Source organism: Physcomitrium patens, chromosome 5 (assembly GCF_059467195.1).
Source record: "Physcomitrium patens ecotype Gransden chromosome 5, ASM5946719v1, whole genome shotgun sequence".
Taxonomy (NCBI): domain Eukaryota; kingdom Viridiplantae; phylum Streptophyta; class Bryopsida; order Funariales; family Funariaceae; genus Physcomitrium; species Physcomitrium patens.
In genome coordinates, this window is record NC_143414.1 from 13,971,765 (window position 1) to 13,984,634 (window position 12,870).

Here is a 12,870-nt window from a genome sequence, read left to right on the forward strand (position 1 = left end):
AGTGTGGTTTTCATGCCTTACATGGTACATAGTTAGCAATACACTACATTGAAAGAGAGGCACACGTTTTTTTCCTTTCTGTCCACACATTCGCTTAAATAAATGTGCATATCCCTCTCCACCGCCTTTGAGCAACAAACGACAAAAGGGAGCTTCATTCCTTTGTTATTCACTTCCCTACTCTCGTAATTTGAAAAAGTATCCCCGCATGGGATGGGGCTCCCTTGAGCAGCAAGCAAACAAGCAAACCCATTCTCTCCGAAGTTAGAAAGATTGCATAGATAGATGGATGGATAGGAATAGCTTATCTGTGCTTGTGTGTGTGGGTGTATTTACATATATAGCGGTGACTTGTTGATGTTGTTGATATTGATGTTGTTGTGGCTTTCTTTTGGTGCAATGCCACGCGGGGAAGGAAGAATCCAAAAAGCCTACCCTAAAACAAAAGCAGGGTTGAGTGGCTGGGTGAATGATTAACGGCGTCGATCAAGAGCAGAAAGTTGAAAAGGAAGAAGATGAAGAAGAAGTGAATGGAATCTTGAAAAAAAAATATAAATATAAAATGAGAAGCGGTGTTGGAAGACTGATTGGAAAATCGTAAAAACGATTCATTCACTCTGGTTACTTGGCCTTTACGTTTGTTTGTTTGTGTTGTTTGTTTCTCTTATTAAATTTGTGATTGTCTCTTCAAGCAGCAAACTCTCAGTGCTGTAGCTCACTTTCACTCATCTTAATAATATATTTTTATCATGGCATTTAGCGTGGTTGCATCAGTTTAGTTTAAAGCTCTTTCATGAACACATCTTTTTGCATTTTGAATCAGCAACTGTGATGTAAACAACCATCGGTCATGTTGAAGAAAAAGGGGAAAAATTGATACAACAACTTGTTACAGCCAACATGGCTGGACAACATTGCTTCAAGCCACAAAAACAAATCCCTCGGGTTACTTTGTAAGACACAATCGCTTCGATTTGACGAAACCTCGGCAGCTTAGCGTGTTTCTCCGTTAAGTAGAGCGTTTTTGCCAGCAACTCAGAGAGCACTCATACAACAACAGATGTGTATTGTGCCGCAAACTTGTATGTACATCACTGAAACAAGAGAGAGAGAGATAGAGAGAGAGAGAGCGACGAGTCCGTGGTTCGATGACGATGATGAGAATTAAGCCAGCAGAGGTGGCCTGATTTTCGGTGTTGTTTACGTGAAGCTTCGGGGACCGAGGGTGGAAATTGGACCGTTTCTGAAGGGGCCTTTCCGGTACGAGAACTGACGCGCGCCGGTACTTCCCCTGCTATGTGACCTTTTGTAGCTCACGACGTGGTTATACATTACTAGTAAGTGGGTCACCGCGCTCTACCGAGAAGAGGTGGTGTGCTACATAGGAGTTTCTATTTCTCTCATTTCCTCTTGAGCCAGGGTTTGCGTTCAACTGCCTTCTGGAGATCGTTGTAGAGACGGATTCACCAGTTGGGTTTCCGCTGATTTGTAGTGAATTGTGGCCACTGGGTCTGGAGTGACGATGGGGGCATCGAGGAGTGTTCGATTGGCTTTCTTCTTGGTTGTTTTGGTAGTATTAGCAGCCTTAGCTGAGGCAAGCCCTCGCAGGATCGCGCTGAAGAAGAAGCCCGTCACCTTGCAATCGGTGAGGAACGCTGCATCCAGGACGATTCAGAGGGCGAAGACGTTTACGAGAAGTGAGGATGAGCTGAGGGATGGCGAGGACATCGTGGCGTTGAATAACTATTTGGACGCGCAGTACTTCGGAGAGATCGGAATAGGGTCGCCTCCCCAGCCCTTCGCTGTCATCTTCGACACCGGGAGCTCCAATCTCTGGGTCCCGTCTGCCAAGTGCTACTTGTCGGTGCGTTTCTCCTTGGGATGGTTATTAATTCCTGGGTTCAGTTGGTGGCGCATCATTCATGCCGCTGTTTGTGGTCAGAAACCGTAGCTGATCATGTGTCATTGGCGTGGAATGGGTTTGGTTTCGGTGTTGGTTGTCGTTGGGTACACATTTGTCACAATTGGAAATGTGCAAGCCTATGCTCTGTAGTGCCTGTGCTCATTTTTAGAGTTAGCTCTATGTAGTGCTTAAGCGTAGGTATGTGTGAACTCGCGTGTGTGACTGTTGGCTTGGTAAAAGGTATGGCAGTTTGCCCTGACTAGGTGATTTCTCTTGGTTTGCAGCTGGCTTGCTACTTTCATCATAGGTACAAATCAGGCAAGTCGAGCACATACAAGGAAGATGGTACGCAGCTTACCCTTTAGTTCAATTTCGCACAATTAGCGTCATGTTTTTGTTGTGTAGCATTTAAACGTCATCGAGTATTTTATTATGTGTTCTAGGACTTTTATGTAGCTCTTTAAATGCATGTGTTGTAGGAACGTCGTTTGCTATCCAATACGGCACTGGGTCTATGGAAGGTTTCTTGAGTCAAGACGATGTCACACTTGGTGATCTCACGGTGAAAGGCCAGGTGAGTACAATCGAACACGTTCGTAGTGGAGAATTTTAGTTGCACCTATTTTACTCACACTGTGGATTCACAGTCTTTCGAATTGGGCCTCGGAATAGGCTCAAATTTTAGATTTTATCCTTAAAGTTACAACTTGTACAGGTGTGTAATCCAGAGAAGCTCAACTAGGGGCTTGTATCGTTGAGCAAACAGGTCGGGCCCATCTAATATTGCATTTTCCGTAGGTGTTTGCTGAAGCTACGAAGGAGCCTGGTCTCACTTTTGTCGTAGCCAAGTTTGACGGCATTCTTGGTCTTGGATTTAAGGAGATTTCTGTAAACAGGGTGACTCCTCCATGGTAAGTATATTTTCCGTGGCTTGTGTACCAGCGTTCCTCCCTCAGTCGATGTTTCTAAAATGATCAACTGGTTTGTTTACTACCTCAGATTTTTGAAATTGATGTTTTCCTTTTTGCTTCTTCAGGTACAACATGTTGGATCAGGGGCTTGTGAAGGAGCCTGTTTTCTCTTTCTGGTTGAACCGAAATCCAGATGAATCTTCTGGCGGTGAGTTGGTTTTAGGTGGTGTTGACCCTAAGCACTTCAAGGGTGAACACGTTTATACTCCTGTGACGCGCAAGGGATACTGGCAGGTAAGTCATTCCATAGTGGAGAGTTTCGGTTGATGTATTTATTGCTGTTCTTTTCGTTCCGTTATTGTAGGCTCTATCAATTTGTAAATTCAGCCAAACAACGCTTAACTTGTGTTTTTATTCGTTTGTGCAGTTTGATCTTGGTGATGTAACCATCAATGGACGCACCACAGGTTTCTGTGCGAATGGTTGCACTGCCATTGCTGATTCCGGCACGTCGCTGCTTGCTGGACCATCGGTGAGAACTTGTTTATTTGTTTAAGTCCTGTTTCTTCTTATTTTTATTTGTTTATCTTGTTGTTGTGGATTGGTTAAATCTTTGAGGCTTCATAATGTATCAGCTTGTTATTTTTTGAAACATTCCAGTTGCATGTCAGGTATTGATTTTGTTGATGAATGCTTATTTCTGTAGGGAATCGTTGCAGAAATCAACCAGGCCATTGGTGCTACTGGTGTTGTTAGCCAGCAGTGCAAGATGGTTGTTCAGCAGTATGGTGACCAGATTGTTGAGATGCTCTTAGCTCAGGTAACTTAAAAAATATTGCTTTTACGTTATTGATATGGATTATGTTCATGTACTGCCTTGGAGTATTGAATTTTCTTAGGTGAAAGGTGCACGAGTGCAAGAACGAACTCTTCTCCCTATTTCTCTAGTACAATAATATAAGTGAGTTTGTCCTGCCTACATTCACGTTGAAAAAAGTGGAAAGTCATGCCTTGGCTGATATCTTTTACTACAGATGAACCCCGGGAAAGTATGCACTACTCTTGGTTTATGCAACTTCGGAGCTGGTGAGCCAGGGATTGCCAGCGTTGTGGAGAAGGACCAGTCTCATTCTCTGCGCGAAGATCCATTGTGCACAGTATGTGAAATGGCTGTTGTGTGGGCCCAGAACCAGCTCAGTCAGAACAGAACAAAAGAGCAGATCGACGCTTACTTGAACCAGGTAGTTAAAATTAGTGCAACATCATTTGGAGGGTGTTGATATTTGCATGGATACTTGTTCTATTTTTAGCCTTGGTTGTAAGTACTTGGTGTTCGTTCCCTCTTTTTGAGCTCAATTCATGTGTTTGTAATCGTATGTTACTAATGCCATACTTCGTCGTTCAGCTTTGTGAGCGATTGCCAAGTCCGAATGGCGAGTCTGCGGTAGATTGCAATTCGCTTTCCTCAATGCCAAATGTGGCCTTCACTATTTCTAACAAAACCTTCGAGCTTAAACCAGAGGAGGTTAGTATATGCTACATCTGTCTAGATATCCTACTTGCATATCTGATCTTGCGTAATATGTACTCTTTGATCTTTGTTGTGCTTTAATGCATGAATTGCACTGTTTTCATGGCATGTGTCTACCGACTATTTGTTTTTGTAATGTGTTCATCCAAATTTAATTCTGGTGTGGTTGTTACAGTACATTCTCAAAATTGGGGAAGGAGCAGAGGCGCAGTGCATCAGTGGTTTCCTAGGACTTGATGTCCCTCCTCCAGCAGGGCCTCTGTGGTATGAATTCTTCGTCCCGGTTTCATGGTGCACATACTTCGAGATTTAACCAGCATTTATGAGATCGCTTGCTATCTATTTTCATCTGACGATGGTTGGAAATGTTTTTTTCAGGATTTTGGGAGACGTTTTCATGGGAGTATATCACACAGTTTTCGATTTTGGAAACACCCGCTTAGGATTTGCCGAGGCAGCCTAAAAGATGACCCGCTCAACACGAAATACCGCCGTCTTTTTCAGCATTAGAGGAAATGATGGTGATCGTGTTGGAGAAGTGGTTCTGTGGTAGTATTCTTACACTACCCTTCAGCTGTAGCTATTGTACATTGGTACAGATAAAATCCTAGTGGTGTTTTGAAAATAGTTATGAGCATAAGTTGATAGTGTGCGCTTACTACTTCATCAATGTATTTTGAGTGAATGGATGCAAACAAATGGTCAGGTGGTTAGATTGTTGTTGCAATCGGCACTGTTATCATCACTTACACACAAATGTATGTCATGTAAAGGCGATACCATGCTACTATCAATTTTCTTTATTTTTCTTGAGTAGATTACGGTGGAGTTAAATAAAACATGGCTTAGTTGTCAACCATGATTATGACGGAGTCTTCTTTATAGCAAACAAGTGGCTTGTTGCAAAAAATTGCCGACCAAAAATTAATTCATCAATTCATGATTTTCTCCTATCCATGTAATCAATATTTTAAAACTTAAGTTTTGGATTGTGAGGGCGTGTTATTTCGAGCATAAGTTGATAAATGTTAGTCTTTGTTCTTTTGTATCTTGCATATTTTTTTTGTATTTTAAAAAAATATGACCTTCTCTGTATAAGTTCTTAAAATATTCCACGAGATGTCACGATTACTTAAAAAACAATTGCAGTCATAAAAACATTTTTGAAATCTTAAAAAAAAAAAAAAAAAAAAAAAAAAAAACTCATTCATTTCAAGTTATAAAAAAGTAATTTTAAAGAAATGATTTATGATAATCTAATAACTTAGACTATACTTTTCATTTACAAACATTAATGAACATAAACTAGTTCAAAATGTATCAAGAAAAATTAAAGACATCTTGGCTTGGCACTAATAATATAATTGTACAATTTATCTTCAAATATTCTCACAACTACTACGTCGATCTATTTACAATTTCTCATAAAATAAATTCTTGATTCTTTCTAATTCTATTGATGTAAATATTGCAAACATATTAACATTCAAAGATTTCACTTAACTGATTATGTTTTAAAAAAATTACAATACAACTTTTAAAACATTACTTAACTATCATGGTCTCAAAGAAATATTTTTAATGCCATTTTAATTTGACACGCATTCTTAATCTTATGATAGAAAAAGTTGGAGTCAGGTTAAGCTTACAACAATAAGAAAAAAAATACTTAATACTCAAATTATCATAATAGATTTTCCAATTAAAGATGCAAATGTAATAATGACCTTACTTATAAATCAGTAAAATTTATATATGAGTTCTAAGATCCATATCCATAAAAGTTCCCACTTTAATTGTGCTACCAGAAGTTATTTTTACAGTATTCTAATTTGAGAACAGACCGTTTTGAAATATATATTTTCATTGCTCAAAATTTCTTTCAATTTAAGTAATATGCAAAGAAAATTTGTAAATTATGCAAATTATGCAAATAATGAACATGGATGAGATGATTATGTACTTATAGAAAAAAAGTAGAATAAAACGAGTATCATATACAAATACATATTTAATTTAGGTGTTGCAAAACACATGATCTATAGAAAGACTGTGTACAATACTTATAAAACCTTTCTATTTAAGAAATTTAAGGTGTTATCTAAAAGAAATTGGAACAGAAGATCAAATTACTAACGGAATTAATTTTATATTTACAAAATTTGGTGGCATTTTAAAAGAATATTTCATCACAATAAATTCTTGAAAATACATCCAACTGAAAGTACTGAGATGTTATGGATAAATCTCTACTTATTTTAAGCATTGATGAAGATAAAAATGTTGATGTAAAGATAGTTGATTATGAGCATTACCTCACGAAGTGTTCATTTTCATCTTTATCGAAGATAAGAAACAAATTTTGTGACAAAAATATTAAAAATATTGAAGATGTGTAAAAAGAAGAAAACCTACTAAAAATCTGTCAAAAGAGAGACTGAAAAAAGAAAAAAGAAAAACTACCAAGAAATCAATTGAGGAATCACATTTTATTTAAGTTAGAAAAAAAAAATGAAAAAATAGTTCTTTATATTTATGATCTGTTGATTTTGCATAAAACTATGCAAATCCTTGGATAAAAGCAAGTGAAATAAAAAATTAGAAGAAAATCATCAATCTCTCATGGAAGATGGAACATCTTTGATCACATTATTTTTGATTGCAAGTGGGTATTGTGCACCTAAAAAAATGTAGAGTATGATATTTTAATTTACAAGGCAAAACTAGTTGCAAAAACATGGTCACTAGTAGATCCACTGAATTTCAATGAAACTTTTGTAGTTTTATAAACCTAAAAAGAATGTTATTTTGTAAGTACAAAAATTGATACATATTCTTTTGGAGGACCCTGTGTAATGTAAACAAAAAATTAATATCTATAGAGTGGTCATCTTGCAAAATAGTGTAAAGTTATTTTACAGGTCGGAACATGGTCTTATAACTTTGTACAGATAAAATAAAACAGAATCATCCTAAAGTAATAAAAAATCATTAGGTGTTATCACATTGGATTCTCAATGATTTAACATAATAAATACTATGTAGTCTATCAGATTATACCTAATTTTATTGTCATGCTTTAGAAATTGTCCACCTGAACTATTCAAACTGCGTTAATAAATAAACAAATATAATATACAGAGATTCTTCAACTCTTCCCCTCATCACACACTTCTCAATAGTATTTAATAATCCTCAAAAGCATTTCACTTTCAAATATAAACTAATGAAAGGAAACATCTCAACTCGTCAGAACATCTCTGTTTTAATGTACAAACAAATATATTTTCACAAGAAGGAGAAGGAAAAAAAATAAAAAAATAAAAAAATAAAATAAAAAACCATCCACTACAGTAGAATTATCAAAAACAAATCTACACCACTTTTGCCACACAAACGGTTACATTTAATTCTGGTCGAGAAAATACGCTATTCTCTCCAACCCTACAAATGAGTTTTTCATTTAATGAATAAAAACACCCACTTAATTTATTGCCTCTAAAAATATCTTTACAAAAAAATCCTGTAGTTTGAAGTTCATCTACGCATATATAATCGACGTTTCATCCATCTACAACTATCATCTACCCACCTTACATCCACATCTAATTCATCCACGGGTTTCATTCATCCAGCATTGGCCGGCTCCGTGGAAGCGACGTGCATTGCTCATGAGGAGGAGGAGTAGCACACACACAATCTCAATAGAGGAATTGCTTCTGATCAATTGAGATCGATTGATCGATCGCAAGGAGGATCGATCATTCCCAATCTAGAAGAAGAACGATGAATGAAATGAACAATCTCCGACCCACGCATGCTTCACTTTCTCTGCACATCTTGTGATTCGGAGATGAATTGGCTCAGATGGGCTCAGAGCCAGTCTGGTGATGGTAGGGTGCGGCGTTGTGCTGCTACAATTGATGACCGAGTGAGAGTGTGTCGTAGGAGGGAAGGCATCGACGTAGCGCTATTTATAACCACAGACTGAGAATCAGGCATAAAAAAGGGGGAAGATCCACGTTGATCTGATGGGAGAGGCCATGGGGGGGGGGTCAGAAAAACGTGGGGTTTTTTTCTTTTTTTCTTTTTTTTTAAAATCTGAGTTTCGTCACGGGGTTTTTGTCCTAATCGGTTTCCGTCAGCACTACGAGTTCACCCCGCCTGATGCCATTCTACGCACATCCTGCACGAAGCTTTCCAGGTTGATTCTGGAAGACCCACCTGGCCTGGCAGCTTTCTCTACCGTGTCGCTGATTTGCAACACTTTGGCTTTCATCGTCTCGCCCGAGGGATCCACCATCAAGGTGTGGATGGCCCTCTCGAAGGTGTCGCTGGAGATCATGTCTTTCCACCCGGCGGTTTTGTTGATGCGGATTGAGATGCCCAGCACCTTGTCCAGAAAGATGGCGTTCAGCATCTGCTCCGCTTGCATAGGCCACCCGATCGTGGGCACGCCCATGAGGATGCTCTCCATGGTGGAGTTCCACCCGCAGTGGGTGACGAATCCCTTGATAGCACGGTGCGCCAGGATGTGCAGCTGTGGGGCCCAATCGAAGTACACCAGACCTTTCGATTTAGTCCTCTGCAGAAACCCCTCAGGAAACACCCGAGAGACGTCTTGTGGGGCGCCGGTCTCATTTCTCCGTAGGCGCAATGCCCAAAAGAAGCGCTGCCCGCTGTTTTCCAGGGCGATGGCCATCTGCCGGATTTGCTCGTCACTTAACATGGCTACCGTTCCGAAGCACATGTAGAGCACCGAAGAGTCTGGTTGCTGGGATAACCAGTCGTACCAGTCGCCTCCCTCCTTCATTTCTCGGAGCTTGTCTCGTAGAGACAATTTTCCTTCTCCGCAACCATCCACCAGTGGGCCAAACGTGCTTATTTTCGGCCCCTGTAAAACCAGCACCAACAAAACGTAAATTCTTCTAAGGCTAATCACCGCATCCACTGGTGTTCATGCCGAGTTCTAGAAGCATAATGTAGTACCGCTAAATTCTACAGCGAATGAGCTGAATAAAAAGGATGTACCTGATCACCGGACATGGTCTCGTCGATGTAGCGTTGGAGTCCTTCAAGGACAGGGCGCTCTATCTCTTCCACGCTGTTGACGAGAACTCCAGCTGCTTTCCACATCTGCTTCGTTTCGTTAAGAAGGAAGAAATGAGACCCAGGGTTCCCATTGTCGGCCTGCTGAGAAGGCGGCAAATCGCCAGCAGGGATTGGGGGGAAGTTCGGGATCATCAAGGGCTCGTCTCCTTTCTTTACGGGAATTAAATTCTCGTCATTGAACTTGGGAAGGTGGAAAAGTAGCGATAGAAAATGCACCGGAGAAGCGAAGAGGCAGTACCTCACAATGCTGAATTTCTCCGCAGTTCCCTGTACATTGTGCCCAACACCCACTCACAGTCAGCTCCGAAAGCCCATTGCGCAAATTCCCATCCAACATGCGAAAGCTTAAAACTAATCGACAAGGAGCTGATAGCAGAATGCTGAAGCGACCAATAGATTTATGCTCATCCTCCGGCAAGATGTGAGGGGGTCCTTCCTGCGCTCTACTCGACATCTGATATCTGGTATTAGGTTAATTATTCGGTAAGATGGTTTGAATTGAACCCTGCTCAGCACTAGTGTTACATCTGTCGATTAGCGGTTACCGCTATCAAATTACATTGTCAGTAGGATTGGGTACCGATTTATCGAGAGCACCATATAAGTATAGAGTGTGGGTTAGGTTATAACCGGGCTTTCTCTAATTCTGTACATGCTTGCCACATGGAAATGTAATGCTCTGCATTATCAATGTGTGTACTAGAATCTCAATGTCAGTTCATGCCAGTATCTGTTAGCTTCAGTTTGAAGTGGCCAGTTACAATCCTAGAAGTTCGTAACCGCTAGAGACTGCGACGGATTGGTCCGCAGTGTGTGTGCAGGTGACAGAACTGACCTGGGTGAATCCCATGAACATGTCGGACACGATGCAAACTGGAGGTCCGCTAGAGGAGCGGCTGGGATACTTGATGGACCGCGACTCCTCAATGTAATGGGCAATAATCTCGTCGAATTTCTCGACATTTTTGTACATGAAATGCTTCAGCACGTCAAAAGTCACCAGGTCCAATCCGTCTTCTGTAGGAATCTCAAATGGCACCAGGATAACGTTCTCACGGGCGTCAAAGCTTTCGTCCTCGGTGATGGACCGCTTCAACTTGGAGATCTCGTTTTTGGGACACATGAACGTAATGGCCACACCATAGCGAGCTAAGCTCTTAGCGAAAGGAATGAAAGGCGCGATGTGCCCTGCAGCGGGGAAGGGGAACAGCACCACATGCCCGCTAAGCATCTTCACTCCCTCTGCTTCCGTTATAGACATTGCCCCTACTCACAACTCGACACCGGGACACCCTCAGTGGCCAACAGCAAAAGCAGGAAATGCTCTCCGAACACCGTCTTCCGACCTACAAGTCCGACTCGCGTATCAGAAATGGATCACAATGGGCACGTTCCCTAAACGCTGTGCAGGTATTTAAATAAAACGGTATACTTGTGGGAAAGCTCGTTTCAAAGGGCGACCACACAATAAAAAAACAACCAAAAAACTTCATGACGACCATCTACAAACAAATCAGACGCACCTCGTCAAAGGTGTCGCAAGGGAGTCAGGAATCCAAGACGACGAAGCTGGGATTGATTCCCACATGAAACGAAAACTCCACGTGGGTGCAAGGCTGATGCTGTCCGTGTCCCCTCCCCCCGAAGCCGCAACGTGGACGTCGATCTGCGGAGGACCAACCTTCTCCCCCTCCACCACCACCTCGATTCTCCTCAATTTCAAATCACTGAAAGTACACACTACCACTCACTTTATGTGGATCATGCACTTCCCCTCAAGCCAACTCCACCCCAGCCCGAGTTTTCTCCTTTCTATCAGTCAAACTCCAGGGATTGTAGCCGACATGACTTGCAGCCCCCCTGGAGAATAAAAAGAAAAACAACACCAAACTTCTCAAGCGCGTTCAGCAGTCTACCAGCGTCTTCAAAACGGGGAAATTCGGAATACCCGCACACCTGCCATTCGTCGCTAAGCAGGGAAAAAGTCTCCCCAAATGGAGTGGGTTGGTTTGTCTTTACGTTGTCTGTACGAATGTTGGTTTGTTGGCTTTCCCTTGAAGTCATTCATTGCCATTGTGGCTTCTCTCTTCCTTCCTTCGTTTGTGACTGCCAGTGTGGCTTGCTTGAGTTGAAGGAAGGAAGGGGCCAGAAAGGAAGCCCGTTCTGCCATTCTAGTCGCCGTAATCTTGTGGTCGCATTCGTCTCACTCTTATCCCGTGCATTAGCCATTTCTTCTCCTCCTTTTCCTTCCTAATTGGCTCGTTTTAGTGTGTCTTTGGATCTTGTTTGTGGTTTGGATTTGGGTGGGTTGGAAATTACGTTGACCCAATTGTGTGATGCATGTGGTTTGAAGGGTGATGTGTGGTCTTCATTGTTGTATTGATACTGAGATTGGGAGAAACAAATTCTTAACCAAACTATTTAAAAAAAAAATTGAGAGACGTGTGAGTAAATGTTTTGAAAATTCTCTTATTTGATGTACAAAGCTTTATCAAAATAAAAGTAAAACAAAAATTTCATCTTATTTTATTTATATTGAAATTTCTTTTTTAATTTAGTGGATTAAAGTTTTATATTGAAATTGTTTAACTGCAAAAATTATCACTCGACTTTTGACAACTACTGTTTGTAATTTTTTTAATGAATACTTTGTTTTTATTTTTCCTAAGAGCCTAAATAAAATAAGTTTGCATTTTTTCTATTGCAAAAATTGTATGAAATTAGTTTATTTGCCAATTTAAAGATGTACAATCGTTTTTAGAAATAATACAATTAGGATTTATAATTTGTTTTAAAATTTCTATATTACAATCTTTAGGCTTTTAGTAGAAATCATATTAACTTAAATCATTATTATTTTTTACTATCATGGTTAGATTTTTTTTGATTTTTTTCATATATGTAAAAACTTAATAATTATAAAATATTATTATCCTTGTATAGATATCATATTTGTAGTTTATTATTAGGTCACCTATTTTTATTTTTATTTTTATTTTTTTTACAAATGATCAAACACTAACATTTGAGCATTATTTGATATCATACTTAAGACTTGTTGCAAAACTTTTATAAATGTTTAAGGTTTGAAGATGACATTGTCTTATTACATAGCACAAAAGCATATGGCAATATTACCAATTTATTATTTATCATCCATAATAATTCTATGACTTCATGCTTTGACTTAAAGATTAAACATAATTTAGAAGTATTACATATATATATATATATATATATATATAGAGAGAGAGAGAGAGAGAGAGAGAGAGAGACATATATAAAATTGTAATAGAATTGTTATCAGTTAAAAGTTAATATAAATGAGCACAACTATTTTACTTCTTCACAACATATGTAAGTTACTAAAAAAAATCTTAATATAATGTATTGCTTTATGACTCTTTAGGGCT

General features: G+C 39.7%; 2 protein-coding genes across 3 annotated transcripts; one reads left to right on the forward strand and one right to left on the reverse strand.

Moving 5' to 3' along the window:
• Positions 1-1,424: 1,424 nt before the first annotated feature.
• On the forward strand, positions 1,425-5,072 carry LOC112282012 (phytepsin). Its single transcript, XM_024519109.3, has 11 exons — positions 1,425-1,864; positions 2,188-2,248; positions 2,383-2,477; positions 2,702-2,814; positions 2,940-3,108; positions 3,242-3,346; positions 3,521-3,634; positions 3,849-4,055; positions 4,220-4,339; positions 4,521-4,609; positions 4,724-5,072. Exons 1-11 carry the CDS (start codon positions 1,523-1,525, stop codon positions 4,806-4,808), a joined length of 1,500 nt encoding a protein of 499 aa, XP_024374877.1. The 5' UTR covers positions 1,425-1,522; the 3' UTR covers positions 4,809-5,072.
• A 2,728-nt stretch (positions 5,073-7,800) lies between these two features.
• Positions 7,801-11,387, reverse strand: LOC112282011 (anthocyanidin 3-O-glucosyltransferase 2). Of its 2 annotated transcripts, XM_024519108.3 has the most exons (4): positions 10,981-11,387; positions 10,293-10,803; positions 9,377-9,724; positions 7,801-9,239 (listed from the first exon to the last, which is right to left on the reverse strand). In XM_024519108.3, exons 2-4 carry the CDS (start codon positions 10,716-10,718, stop codon positions 8,493-8,495), a joined length of 1,521 nt encoding a protein of 506 aa, XP_024374876.1. In that variant the 5' UTR covers positions 10,719-10,803; positions 10,981-11,387; the 3' UTR covers positions 7,801-8,492. The 2 variants fall into 2 exon arrangements, with proteins under 2 accessions (XP_024374876.1, XP_073390173.1); XM_073534072.2 differs by lacking the exon at positions 10,981-11,387 and having other exon boundaries at positions 10,293-10,836.
• Between the last annotated feature and the right edge of the window lie 1,483 nt (positions 11,388-12,870).